The 18,587-nt window shown below is 42.5% G+C and overlaps 2 protein-coding genes across 2 annotated transcripts in view; one reads left to right on the top strand and one right to left on the bottom strand.

Moving 5' to 3' along the window:
* TG (thyroglobulin) overlaps positions 1 to 18,587 on the bottom strand; it is a 162,476-nt gene that overhangs the window by 25,238 nt on the left and 118,651 nt on the right. The window lies entirely within an intron of this gene.
* The window catches only part of SLA (Src like adaptor), a 29,051-nt gene continuing 11,013 nt past the window's right edge, over positions 550 to 18,587 (top strand). Inside the window, exons 1-4 of the mRNA XM_020806416.3 lie at positions 550 to 6,042; positions 10,179 to 10,281; positions 15,599 to 15,698; positions 18,149 to 18,235. Of these exons, the coding sequence (XP_020662075.3) occupies positions 10,218 to 10,281; positions 15,599 to 15,698; positions 18,149 to 18,235 (251 nt within the window). The 5' untranslated portion in view covers positions 550 to 6,042; positions 10,179 to 10,217. The remainder of the gene's footprint in view (positions 6,043 to 10,178; positions 10,282 to 15,598; positions 15,699 to 18,148; positions 18,236 to 18,587) is intronic.

The following is an 18,587-nucleotide window of genomic DNA, read 5'->3' as shown; positions in this document are numbered from 1 at the left end:
GCATTGCCAACATTCCGGCTGCCCTTTGCTTGGAATCCTTTTTCCTGTTGGCAACATGGGCATGATATTGGGAGCAATATCAGGCTAGTTCTTGGCCTTTTGAATTGTGGATACAGAAGCACAATATCCAACGTTCATAACATAAACAGGTGGGGGGTCAACCATTTTCTTTCAAGATAAGCAAGATTAGCCTTTTGCATTTATATGAACTATTTAAAATCTGGGGGAAATTTAGGGTCACTTGTTTCTGCATGAGAGGACAGTGTTTTTTTTTTTAAAATCATAACTTGAAAACCCGTTGCCCCCAAATATCCCAAATTTGGCACAGAGCAAAGCAGACTGTCTGCCCGATTTGATGCTGATCTGAAGTCCGGTTTCAAAGTTATAATATTTTATTTAAGCTGCCCCTCTTTTTTGAATTGCCTTGTAGAATGTCGCTTTGTTTTGCTGCACAATAACATAGATGCACTACTGTGCAGCTATAATGTTTGGAACAAATGACCAGGAACAGAAAGTGCTGGATATTTTTCATGGGTGTGGCAGAGTTTTCTCTTGCCTCCCATTTAGTCTTGTGTAGTGGAGAGCCCACAAGGTTAGATTTCCTTAGCATTGTCAGGACTTTGCTAAATTTCTAGACTAGCTGTGAGAAATATTCATCCAAGATATAAAATAAACGTGTTGCTGAAACAGAGCCAATTCATCCTTATTTTGAGGGGTCCCCAATATCCCCTCGAGCCCTAAATTCCATTTTTAAATATAATTTTCTTTTAAAAACACTCACACATTTGGCCACTAGAGATCACAGGGTGCTTTTTTTGTACCCCAAACCCTCTTTGAAAATTTAAAAAAATCAAGATGCAGGATCCCAGGAGCAGATATGACTCTCTCAGGCCCACAGAATGGTGTTCCCTGACATCCCCAGAGGTCAATTTTGACAGTTTGGAAAATTTACTTTCTTGGTCAGATGAAAGAGCCGAAATTTCTGAAGTTGGAGAAGACAATGTTCTACCTCCTCCATTCAATTTGCTCTCCAATATTCAGCCAGATTGTTTCAAGCCATACAGCAGCAAAAATAATTCTCACAAATATGAAAACGCTCAGGAAGGTTGACAGAAAATATCTTTCAAAGTGAGGTTTTACATCTTGATACAGAAGAAGCTTCTGTGGCCAATTCAAATTTAAATTACTTAGGGTTAGTGGTGACATTGCATTCTAGTCACATTTTCCACAGGGCTGAAACCTTCCAAACAGAAGCAGCCTCTTGTATTTCAGTGTGTGATGTGTGTCCTTGTGTCTGGTTCTCACTCTTAACACAATTTCCGCTGGCTTCTAAACTCTGAGTCCCTCAGAATACATCTACCTTCACACCTGTTTTTCTCCCTTCCCTAGTTGTTTTTAAATGGCCACCTCCACACCAAAATACATAGTTTTAGTGCAAAAGAACAGCACAACAATGCTTATATATTTAAACTGGTGCTCTGCACCATATCACATAAAGATTTTTACTTGACCTAAAGAGAACACGATAGCATCTGACCTAGAAGAGCAAGGCGGGGAATTAGCTAAAACCTGGTTTCACAAATGACTCATTCGAAGTGTGGAACATTGGTTAACACTCGATAGTTGTTGAATCTTTGGTTCTGAAAAAGTATTACAGGCTAAGCAAAAGAAAAAACAAACAAAACAGAAAGCAAACAGGACAGGCCATGCCGATTTGGTTTGGATCACTGCATGGGTTATTTTGCTAAGGGCATTAACTAAGGAAACTGCATGTAGATTAATCATAAAATAATGGTTGGAATCCAGTAGTAATCCAGCAGCGAATCTTTGAATCCATGGAGATTTAGTGAGTCTACTTTCCCGGTGGGCCTACTCTAGTTGTGACTTATTACTGAGCCCCAGCCACCGATTCTGAAGTACAAATACACAGGGAAAATGTAACATTATAATTGCATGTTAATACATCTTACATCTAAAGGCATTAAGCCTTTGAGTTAAGCACTCTTGCTTTGTATAGCTGACCTAAAAAAAACACACACAATCCATAAAGCCAATTGATGTACAAAATTCTCCAGCAAGGAGATTAATCTCCGTCAGAAAAATAATGTAACCAGTCACACACTAGCAGAGAGCAAGGGCTGTTAGGACCAACCTCAGCTCTCCATAGCTGATTTCTTGGGTTGTTTCTACTGTGGAAACTATTGTAAGTGTCCTCCACTCTTCACTGAGCAGAGGAGAAAACGAAAAAAGCAAACCTTCCCCCAGTTCCCCATGTTCCTGTCTATTTGAGTGGAAATGTCAAGTGACAGACCTTCACCCCATGGAGCATAAAGACCTCTACGTGGTTCAGCTGGGAGGACTGAGCACCTTTGTACGAGACCAAGAATTCACCTTTGTGTTGAACGTGTGAACATCTGATGTTGAAAACGTGAGAGTCAGTGTGGAGTCATGGTTACGGCTTTGGATTGAACCTTCGGAGAGCCAGATCCCCCCCCCCAAAAAAAAATCTGTATTGCCCTGGCAAGACATACTTCCGAAATATTTGTGCGGGAGATATTGAAAACTAATCTTTAGCCTGTTTTATAATTGCTTTTACCCCTTGAGGAGGTCTGACATCCAGTTGCATCTTTGAACATAGGTATGGGAATACATGCAGACTTTATTAAAATGTTATGGGACAAATATCCGTGGAAGATTCCTTCGTGGTGTTCCATACCATTAGGGAACTGATTCAGAATACTTTTCTCCTGCTGCGCCTGGGAACTTTCTTAAGAATATATTTCCAAAAATAAGGCATTTCACTTATGCCCAGCATTTTTTTTTCTTATTATGGATAGCATTGGTTTCTAAATATAATTAGAAAGAGGCATTGAGTCAGCCCCATACTCTCTCTAGATGTGCATGACTCTCACTGAGGTCCCCAGTTTTTTTACTGCCCAGGGATTTTGGTATCTGCTTTGCATCTTCTGGACTTCTGATATTGGACTGGTTTATTGGACCTTTGCCTGTTGAAACCCCCTGGGAACGTGACACCAGGAACCCTACTGTGGGGGAGAGGAGATTGTCTAGATACAGGAACCTCCCTCTTTCAAACTGTTGCTCTTTCATGGTTAAATTGATGACGGTTGGTGGAGCTACTGTGCTCCCCTTATTGCATGTGGGTTTCAACATGCTTTAAGCACACTTCCATAGAACTTGTGTCCTAAGTGCCCCAAAATGCCAGTGTCTTGGTGTTTCCATGGATTTGTGGAAGAGATAAGCTACACTAACACTCAAAAATTGACTTTTCCCCAGCCTCACATTAATGGGGGAGGGGAGGATTAAAATTTACCCATATCAATTTCAGGTCCTCAGAAACTAGTTTCTCAATTTCAGTGAAGCAATTCTGGATTCCTGCTTTCATAGTCATCAGATCACACTGTCCAGAAGTCTGATTGTGCAAATCATGGAACTTCGGTGTCATGAATCAGTGTTCTTTGGAAAAAAGGCCATAGATTGAAGAAAGTGCATTAGCGTGTATGTAAGAGGCGCTGTTCTTTCTGATGTACTTTCCCCATAACGATACCGCTAGAATCATGTCCCTTCCTACATAATCACCCAACGACCATTTCTGATCAGCTGCATGACTTTTTCCTTGCTGAAGGGGAAAAGATGTTTTTGCTTTCACTACTGCTTTCCACAGCAGTTCATGGTACGTCAAATCAAACGGAATGTCTTCTGCGCAGACTTCAATTATGCACAAACTAGACCACCACTCTTACGACTTTTTGCCTACAGATTCCCAGCCCCCTACTTTTGGGATGGGCCAGAGCTAGGAACTAGCTAGTTACAAATAACTAGTTACTTGTATCCATTCTTTTCCTCAATAACCAGCTACATTATATTACAATTGTAACTGAAGAAGGGCTAACATAACTCCTTTCAGAGTGCAATACAAATCTTTTAGTGATATTTATAGTTCCTGGATCATGGCCTCTCTAAGTCATGGAGGAGGAATATCACATGGTTTAAGTGCTGGCTGTTGTAGTGCCTTGTGCTTTATGCTGTCGGTATTGAAACAAGAATGAGGTCAATGAGAGGGTTGTTTGGATAGTACCACAGGCCAGCATGGAGCATACAGACAGACTTCTTTTAAGTGACTAAAAGTAATCAAAAGAACCCTGCTTGTTATTTCTACCAGAGTAACTGTAGTGGCATCATCTACAGCGTCAACTTGCTAGCAGTTAATGAGACACCGCTTGCCTTCCTCACTGTGGGCAAGTTGGCACATGATAAGGAAACGAGGGGCAATTTGTTAATTAGCAGCAATTTGCTGGCATTGCACTTACATAAGCAAAAATAATAAGATTCCGGCCATGATCTTATTTATTTGTGATAAAGGGGAAAGTAAAGAGGTTTTTGGTTGTTGTAGGTTTTTCAGGCTGTTTGGCCGAACAGCCGGAAAAACCTACAACAACCATCAGATCCTGGCCGTGAAAGCCTTTGAGAATATAAAGAGGATTTTCTTAAACAACAATCACTGCGATTGACTGTAAGCCGCCTGGAGTAGTGTATCTGCACATATGGGGTGGCACCCAAATTTAGCAAGCAAGCAAGCAAATGGAACAAACTGCTCATTTTTTGGCTTGTTACAGCCTGACCTCCTACAAGAGGAGGTATCACAGCCTGGGAAGAGCAACAGAGAAGGCCCTCTCTCATCCCCTCACCAACCACACCGGTGAGGGTGGAAGAACTGCAAGAAAGGCTCCTCTTGGCAATTTTAAAACCTAGGATGGCTCATACATGGAGACACAGTCCTTTGGGTAGGCTTGACACAAGGTGTTTAATGCTTTATAGGTCAAAACCAGCACGCTGAATTGTTCCCATAAAGGGAATTACTTGCTGTCATTTTCCTGGGGGGTGGGGTACACTTATATCTGTTATTTTGCAGTCGCCATTTCATTTCTTTTGTGGCCATTACTCTTTTTTGAATTCTTTTCTCAGTCAAAACTCTGGCTGCAATTTCACGGACACTGATTTGGGAGTCAGCAGTACTGAAACAAAGAGTACCAGGCATGAGACCAACCCAGGAGATGAGTTTGAATGCGACATTGTTTAGAGGTGCCACATCCAAATTCAAAATAACCATGGGGCATTTTACCTCGGGCAAGAGGAGGAGGAGGAAGAGAAGAAAAGGAGGAAGGAGAAGGAGAAGAAGGAGAAGAAATGACTAGTATTTCACTTCCTCACCATCTCTAAGCCTATTCTCTCCTTACAGAGTTATTGTAAGTTCAGATGTATCAAGAGCAAGCAGCGTCCTTCAAAGTAATGCTCTGAATATATGTACCACTGAACTTCAGGGAAAGTCCACCTATTCATGCAGCCTCCTGTCTTCCCTGGTCTCATTAGGGATAGAAATAAAAATGTTCAGCATCATTGCTGAAAACACGGACAGCTCTTATCGCCTCTGCTTGGCTCTTGTGGTTTTTATGAGTCCTTGCCATATTGCCTGGAGGCTCTCCGGTCTGCCTCCAGCTTAGTATCGTGGTATAACATGCAACTCCATGCTCCTACCGGTGCTATAAATACCCTGGCAATACCAAACCCTGAAAGCCACTAGAAAGTCAATTGTGTTCAAAGGGGGAAGGACAAAGGGGGTAGATAACGCATCAGAAGTTTGCATGCGCTGCTTGACCTACATGTTGTTTAGCACCTGCACCCAATCCACAGGAGCCCTGACACTCAAAACGGCGAGCGCAGAAAACAGTGCCTTCTCTCCAAGACCACCTTTCAGCCCAGCTTGAGACTCACAACGGGAAACCTCATCTTGTGCAAGAACATTAAGTTCTTCCTCATTTCGTACAGAGGAAGTGTGTGGCTTGTGTGTAGCAAGCTCTGTGTCGTTACACAGCCAGCTGAGTTTCCCCAAAGTGTCATTTTTTTGGACCGCCGGGCACATTAGAACACTATCTACATCTCCTGACGCATTTCCACCCAACCCAAAAGCTGGATCTCCTTGGCGAAAAGAAAAAGGGGACACGATGCTTGGAGTCTGAACACGAGGTAAGTTTTGCCTGCGTGAGGATCTCGGTAGAGGTGTTCCTTCCTGGCTCACTAGCCCCGAGGTCTCTTGTTCAGTCTGCACATTTGGATTGGGAAGGGTTTGACTCAGAAGAGAGTTTTGAGATTTAGTCACTTCATTCAGGTTCATGCAAAGGGGAGACACACAGCGCAAGAAGCCGAGACATTATTCCATGGGTCAGTGACCTTTGCTTATGCCCAGGACGTGGAATGCCTGGCCTTTCATATGTTGCTCCATAGTGATTCCTACCCACCTCTGGTTGTGCTAGATAGGCTGATGGGAAAGGCAGAACAACACAAAGGGGCAACACCATTATACAGGAGCCAATGATGATGATGATGATGATCATCATCATCATCATCATCTTAGAACTGCAAAGCTGGAAGGGACCCTATGAATCACAGAGGCTGGCCCCTGTCAAAGAGGCACAGGGGGGGAATCGAACTCCCAACCTCCAGTTCCAGAGGCAGATACCTAAACCACTGAGCTGATGATGGATACTATAATGCGCTCTACCAAGCACTGCCTCTGGGAGGTGTCCTGAAACTTCTGCAGGTCCAAAAATGCAGCAGCAAGAATGCTAACCGGCGGCTGGTCACAGGAATCACATAACTCCCCTGTTACAGCACTACCACTGGCTGCCAATTTGTTTTGGGACACAATTCAAAGTGCGGTTTTTAACCTATAAAACCTTAAATGGTTTAGGTCCAAGCTGTTTCAGGGAATGCATCTCCCTCTGTAGGCCTGTCCAGGTTTTGAGATCATCAGGGGAGGCCTTTCTCTCAGTCCCACTACCTTCACAGGTGCATTTGGTAGAGACACAGAAAAGGGGTCTTCTCTGCTGCTGCTTTGAGACTCTGGAACTCCCTCCCACAGGAGGCCAGCCAGCCCCCCTCTTTCCTCTCCTTCCACAAGCAGGCGAAGACCTTTCTCTTCAAGCAAGCTTTTCCCCCAATGACTGACTGGCTGCCTGTGTGAGGGTATTAAACAGATTGTTGTGCCTTACTGCTTCGAATATATTTTTGTTCTTGTTTCCTATGTTGCCGTGTGTATATTTCCTAGTATTTGCATACTTAATGTTTTTAGCGTTGAATCTTGTCTTTTAACGATGGAAGCCAATTTGGGTCCTTTATAAGGAGAAAGGAGGGATTGAAAAAAACACAAATAAATAATAAAATCAAGAATGAGGTAGGGGTAAACCTTTTACTAAGGCTGTGTGTTGGTATCAGACAAATTCCTCATTGTGAACCACACTGACTTCTTTTGGATTAATTTGTGTGAGGTCTCAGTTAAAATGGAACAGCCAGATTTGATTCCAGGGTGCAGTTAAATGAATTTACAAATGGATTCATATCCAGGGCATAGAAGAAAAAAATGAATATGTGATAGTTCAAAGCCTTTTTTAAAAAAGCAAATTTTAAAGATGTCTGTTGTGCCAACCCTTGAATCTAATGGTTTGAAATTTGGTAGATTTATCCCTCTTTTTACAGTCTATCATGTCTTCCACTTGAGTCATGCCCCCTGGAGTCGAACACAACTGGACAAAAATTGTCAAGGGGAACCTTTACCTTTACCTTTTTATGTCTTCCACTTTCAGGCACATCAGTGCAAAAACAGAACAGTCATAGCTATTTGGTTTTCCAACGCAAGTTATTGCACTGAGTCAATACATTTAAAAATCCATTCAGATCCAAGGCACAAATTGCTCAAATCAGACACAGGTTCCTTCAGAGAGCAGGGCTTGGAAGAGTCGATTTTGTGAAGACCACGACTCACAAAACTGTGGGAGCTTTCATCCGGAAATTAATTGTCCCAATATCTGTGGCAGAGGCATCAGCACTTCCATGGTTTTATTGTTCAGGACCAAATACGTTTGGCAGGTTTTGGAAAATTCTAAAACCTATAAAGCCTGTTTAGTAATAATAATGTGCCATCAAGTCAATTAAGACTTGTGGTGATTTTTTTAGGGTTTTCCAGAGAATACTCAGAAAAGCTTTACCATTTCCATTTCTCTAAGCATTGAGCTGTCCAGCAAGTGACAGAGTCTGTTTAGCATGAGGAAAATGTGTCAGGAGTAGTAATACCGTAGCTGGTCTTGCTTTCAAATGATCTTTGGAACTATCTCCATGCTAATTTAAGACATCATTTGTGCTTACCCTAGTTACAAGGCAAGGAAACCAGAGACAGGATGACGATAGTATGAATTTAATCCTCTAATTTACTAAAATTGATTTGAAAAACTGCTGTGTGTCTCCATGTGGTTACAACACATTCACAACACATAAGACACAGACAACGGAATGTATTTTTTTTCCTTTTCTAAACTAGAACAAGAAACTCCTTGGTGAATGAATTCAGTCACAACTGAACATTTCACAAAACAACATGTCTGGACAGGCATGAAACCAGGATAGTGGAATGAAATATGTTACAGTAAATTTCACTACACTATCTTGGCATTACTCTCTGTCTGCCTGTCCATCTGTCTGTCTGTTTCTCTCTCTCTCTCTCTCTCTTCATTCCTTTATCTATATCCTTTTCTTTCTCTCTTATTTCCCTTTCTTTGAGGGCAGGTCTCCATTTTAAAGCTCTTTCCTTCTCCTCACTGCAATGTAATTTTTACTACCTTTCCATGGAATTGCATATTTAAAAGGGAATTTCATGCTAGCAAGAAAGGGAAATGAAAGACAAATACATTAATTAAACTGTAGGAATGTCTGGACAGTTTTATGAAACACATATCTGCAGTGTTTATGGTAAGAGGTATGCTCAGCAATGGTAACTTGCTTTCACACAACAGTCTCAGGTCAAACTAGACATTAAAGGAAATGCACATTCCCTAACAGTGAAGTGTGAAAAACTGTGCTGTGACAAATAAACATCTTTTGACACTCAAGAGAGCACTGCTTACAAATAAGTGCTGAGCTTTTCATCTAATTTGACCCTCAAGGCCTGAAAAAATAGTAGCTGAAAGTCAATAGGGGCAGAAAGAAACAACAGTTATTGTCAGATGAAATGATCATAACAGGCTGTTCATATAAAGCCAGGGCATGTGATTTAGGTCTCTGACTGCAAAGCCAGAGGTTTGGAGTTTAATTCCCCACGGTGCCTCCTTGACAGGGGCTGGACTTGGTGATCCCTAAGGTCCCTTCTAGCTCTGCAGAATTATACGTAGAACTGCTGGATAGCTCAGTGGTTTAGATATTGGTTGGGAGTCTAATTCCGCACTGGGCCTCTGTGAAAATGGAGGAAAATGGAAGCACAGAGCAGGAAAAAACCACAACAGGGAAAGGAAACTAGTTGTAGGAGACAGAGGCTGGAGTACATGCGCAACACGCACACATCCGTGTGTGTTGGTTTGGGTTCAGTTGAGTTGCAGTGCACTCTGTTTCTTGTCCCTGGTACCTAAGAAAGTTCTAAGATGATAATGATGATGATGATGATGATGATGATGATGATGATGATGACTCTTAAGAGGACCCTCTCGTTCTCCACCTCTGTCTGTCTTTGTCAGTAAAAGCATTCTACTGAGCTTCCACTGAGCAGAAGGCCCTGCCAGGGCAGTAATTTTGGGCCATCCTATTTGCACCACTATTGACTTTGCCTGAGCACGGAGAAGGGCTTCTTCAAGGAGATCACCACTTGCACATTGGCAAAGCATGCACAATTGATGCGCTCCCATAGGCAGGACCTTCCAGGAATTTTTGAGGAAGCTCAATAAGATACTGGCCAATATACGTCTATGCTCTCTCTCTCTCTGTCTCTCTCTCTTTCTCTGCATAATACATAGATTTGACTGACACTTCCTATTATGTGATGATGGCATCGATGGAAAATACTGTTTCATGCAGCAATTCTTAGCAACAACTTCTAGCTGCGGTTTTCTGCCACTGTTGTGACAACTTCAGGAAGGCTGTGAAATTTTTAAGACGTGCCAGCGCTTCTCAGAGGCATGCAAAACACTTGATTGAAACACACACACACACACACTAAGCACACACTAAGCACAGTACATGCTCGGCTTTCTTCGCCTCTTTCTCTTGCATCAAATGAGCTGCTGTAACCGAGTTAAGAGAACAGGTGCTAACCCGAGACTTCTGCCACCTGTCTTTGCTAGCGCTGACGTTTGCACCTCAAAGGAAGGAAAAAAAGGACGATGGGAAACACAGCGAGAACGATGAAAGCCACACCTGAGATAAACAGCACACCCTGGCAATCTGGTAAGCACAGTAAAATTGTAAGTCAAAAGGAAGCAGGGTGGGGCAAGAAGGGAAGAGGGTGGATGAACTTCCTGAATTGTTAATGTATACCTGTGTTCAGATATTGGTTGCTAGGGGCTAGTGTCAGGATAGCCAATTGTTGATCTCTGCCTTTCAAACGGAACTTCAGGTTGATTATCTGTAGGTGGATGAGCTGCGGAGATGACCTCTTGAAATTCTGTAGTGCACCTAGATTTGTTGCTGTTGTTTAGTTGTGAAGTCATGTCCAACTCTTCGTGACCCCATGGACCAGAACACACCAGGCCCTCCTGTCTTCCACTGCCTCCCGGAGTTGGCTCAAATTCATGTTGGTAGCTTCGATGGCATGGTCCAACCATCTCGTCCTCTGTCGCCCCCTTCTCCTCTTGCCCTCACACTTTCCCAACATCAGGTATAATGGCTGAAAATGTGGTCCTCATGTCCATCTGTTCATTCATTCATTCATTCATTCATTCATTCATTCATTCATTCATTCATTCATTCATTCATTCATTCATTCATTCATTCATTCATTCATTCATTCAATTGATATATTGCCCATCTGGCAACTAAGGCCACTTTGGGCGGTTCACCTCTAGCCCAATTCCGCAAACTCTGATGGCAGCAGCTATCCAGGTTTTAGACAAGAGTCTTTCCTAGCCATAATAGTGCATATGCGCTAATGCTGTGGTTCTCAAACTTGGGTCCCCAGATGTTTTTGGACTGCAGCACTCAGAAATTCTGGCCAGCACGAGAAGTGGAGAAGGCTTCTGGGAATTGCAGTCCAAGAACATCTGAGGATCTCAGTTTGGGAACCATTGCACTAATGGGGCGGTAAATAAATAAACGCACGCACGCACGAACGCACTAACAAACGAACGCACTAACAAACGAACAAATGAACAAACAAACAAACAAACAAAGCAAGCCCTACTTCAAGATTCCTGGTGTTATCTGTTAGTCACACTTCCAAGTACCCAGCAGGCCCCACCCTGCTTTGCTCCTAAAATCAGACAAAACTGATATACATAAGGGATGACTTACTGGTCCTAGAAGCAGAATTCTGAAACGTTACGTGTTTGGACTATGACTTCCATGGTCTCCCAGTCAACATGTCCAGTGCGAATGCTGGCCAGAGGGATTCTGGGAATTATAGTCCAACCGTCTAACTTTTCAAAGCTTGGTTCCCTGAGGAGGGGAACCATCTTAATGTCTGACCATGTCCAGGAATAAAAATACCCGTTATCCGAATTGAAAACACAATTCCATTAGAGCATTGTTACGTGCTGCAGCAGTCATCAAGGAAGTTCAGAAGGCTGCAGACATACAAAATCTGTTGCAGATCTGCCTGCAGGCAGTCCATGAAAAGCAATGAAGCGATAGGAATGCTGGATGGAGGATTATGGGAGCTGTAATTCAAAAACAAAACATTCCCTGGCTCCAATATAACACATCGTGCTGGACACAGAAAAAAAGCCCCATCAAACTCAATTTCCCACTGTCTTCTGGGATTTTAGCTAAGAGCTTAGCTAGGTACTAGCCAAAGGAAAGGAAGAGCTAGAGAAAACAAGAAGGAGACGGATAAACGACCAGAAGCTTCTGCTTGTTGTTACTGAGGCCTTATGGTTTCAGCAAGGATAAGAAAATGATAACACCAATTTTAAAGAACTAATTCTAGATGCATGAATGGTATGCCTCATTAAACTGCCTACCAACATATAATAATAATCATGTGCTGTCAAGTCAATTCTGGCTTGTGGTGACCTTTTTTGGAGTTTTCCAGGTAGAAAATACTCAGAGGAAGTTCACCATTCCCTTCTTCTGGGGGTATCTCTGGACTGTGCATCTTGCCTAAGGTCAGACAGACTGACTGTTCTTCCTGGAGGCACAGTCAGGAATAAAACTGAAGCCAGATACTGAAACAACCGAGCTATCCAGCCAGCTTACTTAGATATATGCCCTCCTTAGATATATAATCTGTTCCACGGAAATCGCTGTTTAGCTAAATCATTGTCCAGTGAAAAGCATTTATTTCCCCATTGGAATGCATTGAAACCTGTTTAATGTGTTCCAATGGGGAAGAATCATCGTTGTCTAGCGAAGATTGGCCATAGGAAAGCTGCGTTGCGAACCGCCGATTAGCTGTTTAAATCGCTGTCTTGCGAAGCTTAGCTCCCGAAAACACCTGTTTTGCAAGCGCTAAGGGAGCTGCCAAAATTGTCATCTAGTGCAAATCGGTTTGCGAAGCAGGGACCAAACATTGTCCAGCGAAATTCCCCCATAGGAATCACTGTTTTGCGAATCGCTATAGCGATCACAAAAAGTCAATGTCTAGTGAAAAACCTGTCATGCGGGGTAACTGTCTAGCGAGGCACCACTGTACCTTGAGAGGTGGTGGGCACCCCACCATTAGAGACATTCAAGAGAAATTTAGACAACCCTCTGCCAGATCTGCTTTGATTTGGATTCCTGCCTTGAGCAGGGGGTTGGACTAGATGGCCTTTTAGGCCCCTTCCAACTCCATGATTCACCCTACACATGCTCAGAAACTGCAGAATTCTTAAAGGAGTGCTGAAAGAGAGGGAAAAAGAAAAGGGAAGGAGAACCTAATGGGAAGTCCTCAAAGAAAATCTAATCTCCCTTGAATAAGGAGTGATTATCTTATATTCCAAATTGAACAGGATGAATAGGAGATTTTGCAAATGTAATGTCTATTGCATTTACTGCTAGTCCGGCCTTTATGTTCAAGGTTTTAGGATCCTTCTCAGGGTCTCTCAGAAGTCACATCTCAGGGAGAGAAGAGAAAAGAACCAAGGGGACTAGGATATTGTCTATGAATGTTCTCCACAACCCAAGAGTCTCTTGATATGAGCTATACTCCATGATCACGAGGTGGCATGCCCAGAAGGGTCATTCATGATATCCAATATTTGCTGATTCATGATATCCAATATTTGGTCCCACCCTCTGTCTAAGGGCCAGCCTACTTGTGATCCAACAGCTGCCTTACTCTGCCTTATGGTTGGTTGGCTCTGATGTCTACCCAGATTCCATAGGAGATCAGGCGCCAGAGGTTGGCAGGATCTAGCAAAGCTCATTAACTTGCTCTTTTGGTCTGATCTTGTGGAACACACCTAATTCAACCTGAGAGCCAAACCGACTATTGACAGTTTTGAAGCGTTTATGTTGTGTTGCATCGTTACATATCCCAGATCCCTGCTGAACTGAAATGAACCTTAACTGTGAAAATGAAGCAACGGTGCTCATTTCAAATAAATGATGCGAATGGAGGTCACAAAACAGGAACTACATTATTTTGAGGTTTATGCAGTCTCAAAAGGAAGCAATGCAAAAGGGAGCGCAGCAAACACAGTTTGTGCTAAAATCCATACTGGGAGCTCCTGAGAAGATTAGACCAGAGGAATAGCTAGATCAGCATCTTGCATCCTTTGGTGGCCAGTCAGATGCTCCTTGAGCATTTCTGTTACGACGCCAGATCCATAGCCTTGTCCAAATTTTGCTCTCTCCAGCAATTAGAATTCAGAAGATGGCTGCCTCTTGGAGTTAATCCATAGCCATCTAAGGAACAGGGTTTAGTGACGCAGGACACTTGGCTACGTCAGGGAATGGCAAGTGTTGAAACAAGTAGAGATGTTCCTGCATGGATTATGGCCAATCCACACCACACCCCAACACACAAACTGAGCACATAGCAGAAATGGGTTCTAGGTTCACATTCCTGCTCCACTTCAGATGTTTTGCAAAAACTAGGGCTGGGAAAGCTTAGGCCCACCAGATGTTCCAGAGACCAAAACCAAGAAGCCTGAGCCAGCATGGCCAGTGGTAAGAGATGGCAGGAACTCTCCTCTAAAACATCTTGAGGGTCAAAGATTCCTTAACACCGGTGTAAACCAAAGCCATCACCCTTATCACACAGATTCATGTCTCACAGGTGCCACCCATTGCAAAACCTAGTGCAGTGGGCAAGTCTTGCCTCTGAAGGACTTTATGGAAGCCTATCCTTCCACCAGCTCCATTGCTCCAAGTCCTTTTACCAGGGATAACAGGGTTTAACAGAATTCTGTTTAATTCTCTCTTCTCCATAATATTGAGCTATGGAGTTGCTCAGCACAGCAAGATGTACAAATTAGACTAGAAGTCCAGTATTGTCAGTTGTCAGTGACATCAACCCACCAAATTGCCTTGAAAAGCTTGTTCTCAATCTACCCACAACAGTTTCTTTAAATCAGCCTTTCCCAGTCTGGTGCTCTCCAAGTTTGTTTTTCTGTAGATTCCACCATTTTCGGCCAGATTGTTGAGGATGGTGCAACTGTCAGTCTGACATACCTATGGAGCAGTGATTCCGAACCTTAGGTAATCCAAGTGGACTACAACTCCCAGAAAGCCCAGTCAGGACAGCTGGTAGTGAAGGTTTCTGGGAACTGCAGTCCAAGAACACCTGGGTTACTCAAGGTTGGGAACCTCTGCCCTAGAACGTCAAGAGAGGAAGGCAGCATCAGTAGCCAAATCCAAAACTCTGCACAATGGCCTCCACCCACACCCATCCCCATTGTGGGATCTTTTTCTCTTCTCAGTTCCCCATGAGGAAAATATATATATATATATATGAAAAAACATGGCGTGTAAACACACACTAATAATAGCTGCCGCTACATTGAACTAGTTAAGCCAAAAGAGGTAACCAACCTACCAGCCAACTGAACAGGAAGCTGACCTTGATTTTACTGACTTCCTGTGGTTTTCTGTTTTCTTTTGGTACTATTTTTAAAGTCTCAATCTATTTTCGTACCCCGGGCAAGAGAAAGATGTGCCATTTATGTGACACAATGAAATAAGCATGCTACCTTTGGATTAGAATATAACCACCCAGGATAATGTTTCAGCTAGAATTAGAAGTGGGCAACAGTTCTTGTTGCTAAAATTCCCAAGCCACTACTAAATAGTGTTGCATGATTTACAACTCTTGAATTAATGCATGCTTGACTAATCATTGTGCTGGCTACAATTAGTTGGCAGAAACAGATCTAAATCTCTTCCAGCCCAGAGACATGGACACCATGTTTTCCCTAATTTAGGCCAGGGTGACAAGTGTCCTAAATAATTTCCAACAGCCTTAGGCTTGGAAGGCTGGATTCAACACAACGTCAGATGGTCTAGTGTTGGTATCACTGTCAACGCATTCTGTCAGTGACTAGCGCAGACTTTTGCTGAATATGTTGATCCATCTGCAGCCCACTGCGCATTGTATAACATTAATACTTCCTCATAATTTTTTTAGGCCAAAGAAGTGATTTTCTTGCTGTTCTTGATGATTATCCGACACCAGATATAAGCCCGCCTATATTTCAACTCGGAGAAAAACTACGTGTCATATCGGAGTAAGTATACTGCTTTTAAAAACTTATCTGAAAGAAAATACGCATTGATTTGAGGAGCAACTTTAAAAGCCCTGTTCCATAATTTTCATTTTCACTGGATTAAGGTTACATATATTTAGAGAATGAGAGAACTTCAAAACTAGCTGTTTTGTGCTGGCATTATTTTGCTACCTTAACGTTGCTTTCTAGCTAAGGCTCGTAAGGTAAAGACAGGAGGACCTGGTGTGCTCTGGTCCATGGGGTCACGAAGAGTCGGACACAACTTAACAATTAAACAAAAACAACAACTTGATGGCACATAACATACACACTATTTTCAATAAACACTCCATCTCTCCCTTGTCTCAAGAAGAAAAGGAGGAGGTCACTAATGGACAGACCCAGCACCAAGTGCTGAATAAATAAATGGGATACAAAGTGTTTTGCATGATTCTGAGTTTTGCAATGAATTACCAATAACGACTATTACCAATAATAATACATGTTTGTCTTTTTAACAGAAGGGTCTAATGGCAAAATACATTTCTGCTCTCCTTTAATTGTTGCACACTTACTGGCAAGCATGAAAGTCAATACTTCATGGAAAGTTTTTATTCCTGTTATGATTCTATGGTGGCACAGTTTTTTTAAAATACTTGCTTTAATGGGTCGGAGACCGCAAATAAAGATTGTATTGTATTGTAAAATACTTGCCACCTAACACAAGCAAGAAAGTGCCCTTTAGCAACTGGCTAGGGGAAACCCAATCTTCAACAAACTTGGAGGAATTATAGAGGAGAATCATTTTGGTTTCTCTAGGAGCCATTTTATAGCCCAACATATTGACAAATCAAACATCACTAAAAATTCATTGATTTGTATTCGTTGGGGGCATTGATTCGTATAAATATGAATTAACAAATTAGCCGTTTTTGAACAAATTTGGTGATTATTTTTTAAATTCAAGCCTACCTCTATTCCCAACTTTGCATCCCCAGATGTTCTTGGACAAAACCTCCCAGAAGCCTTCATTCATTATGTCGGCCAGTATTTCTGGGAGCGATGTAGTCCAAAAACATCTGGTGACCCAAGGCTGGAAACCACTGGCCTAGAGGGAAAGTGCATCACCAAAGGTCTTTCAATATGCAAGAAAGCTCATCTGTTGATCTAGTACAGACATGGGCAAACTCTGAGGACCTGTGAGATGTGACCTCCCAACCCTTAAAAGGGGCAGAGGGGGGATGGAAAAAAAACAGTAGAAACCAATATGCCACTGATTTTTGGTGGGGGGGAATAAAAAATCAAAATTAAAATTAAAATTAAAAAAGAAACTTGAATAAGAGGAGAGACTAACAAGAATGGAAATTATTGTGTGTTTTTTCTCCACACTCAGCAGAGGGAAGGGAGTCTATTAGGGCCCAGAGGGGGGGGGAATGTGCTAGATGTTGCACCTGGCTATGGACTACCAAATTTTTATCCCTGACACAGGATGTTAAATAATTCCTATACTAGAAACAGCTGAACAGACTAAATAAATAATAATATTTAGCCGCCCCGAGTAGACTTTGTCTCGGGGGGGGGGCAGGGTATAAATCAAATAAAAGTAAAGTAAAAGTAATAGTTAAAAAACACAATGAGCACCCTAAAATATTGCAGAGGAAGAAGAAAATCTTTTCAGAACGGACGTGTGCATTTTCCAGTTTCAGGAGAGACGGCCGCCATTTTGTAGCAGACACAACAGCCAGAGGAGCGGCTAGAATACCATGAATGGGGGTGGAGTAGGATGATTACCTCATCTGGAAACCAGAAGTCTCGATAACTGTACAGCTGAGGGTTTTGTTTTGTTTTTTTAAATACTCTGGGGAAAGAGGAAGTCTAGTAATTTCACTGATGATCACTTTCCTCTTGCACATGTTTCTTAGGATTCACAGACGGCATGGTTATATTTTAAGTTGGGTGGGTCACCCCACTTTTCCCCCCTCAACGGAAATAAACCTATTTGCTATTCTGACAGATGCAAGAAGAGAGGGCTGAAAAAGAGAGAGGGTGAGGTAAAATCCAAGGTGGGGTGAAGGAAGGGCAGGCTTCCTACACTGCCCTTTGAAATAGGATTCAAAGAGGACTATGTCCCTTACCCTTTTAAATTTCCTCCCTCACTCCCTTCCTTGCGACTGCCTTATAAAACTGCTTCTGGGACCTGGTGAAGTTCAGCTGGGTCCATGACCCAGCCTTTCTACCCCCTACATCTATAAGGGGTTTCCCCCAAGATATTTGCAGATATACCTGCATAGAGACAGACATGAACCGAGCAGGAGTACATCCAAATGTATACCAGGGAAAATTTAGTCTCATTCTGTGTATATTTATTTGGACACAGATTGAACTGGACAGCCAGTACATAGGCCTGATCACTGTGATGAAGCAGGCTACAATGTTCATTTTTAAACTATTTTCTCCTTTTGTTTTTACAGTGAAGGAGGCTGGTGGAGAGCCCGTTCCCTCACTACAGGTCATGAAAGTTATATCCCAGAAAAATATGTAGCAAAAGTTTACCACGGGTAAGGAACGTCCAAGTATTTATTTGCATATGCACACACACACACACACACACACACACACACACAGAGAGAGAGAGAATTAAATGTTCATACCAATCTGTTTGTGCCCTCATATTTCATATTTGCTGAGAATCATGCAGTTTGCATGCCACGTGAGCACTTGCATCTGAAGTGACCCTGTTTAACCTGCCTTCTTTAAAGGGAAAGAAAAAAGAAAGAAAACTTCCTTCTGTCTTTGCCTCCTTCTGTAAGGAAGCTTTCAATTCGTTTTTCTTGTTTTTTTCTAAGAGGTGTAACGCATCAGCGCTGCCCTAACTTGGCTTAAAATAAAACCCTTTGCTCCCTCCCTTTC

This window comes from Pogona vitticeps, chromosome 4 (assembly GCF_051106095.1).
Source record: "Pogona vitticeps strain Pit_001003342236 chromosome 4, PviZW2.1, whole genome shotgun sequence".
Lineage (NCBI taxonomy): Eukaryota > Metazoa > Chordata > Lepidosauria > Squamata > Agamidae > Pogona > Pogona vitticeps.
Note: the sequence above shows the minus strand (reverse complement) of the source record. Positions and strands in the feature narration are given on the sequence as shown.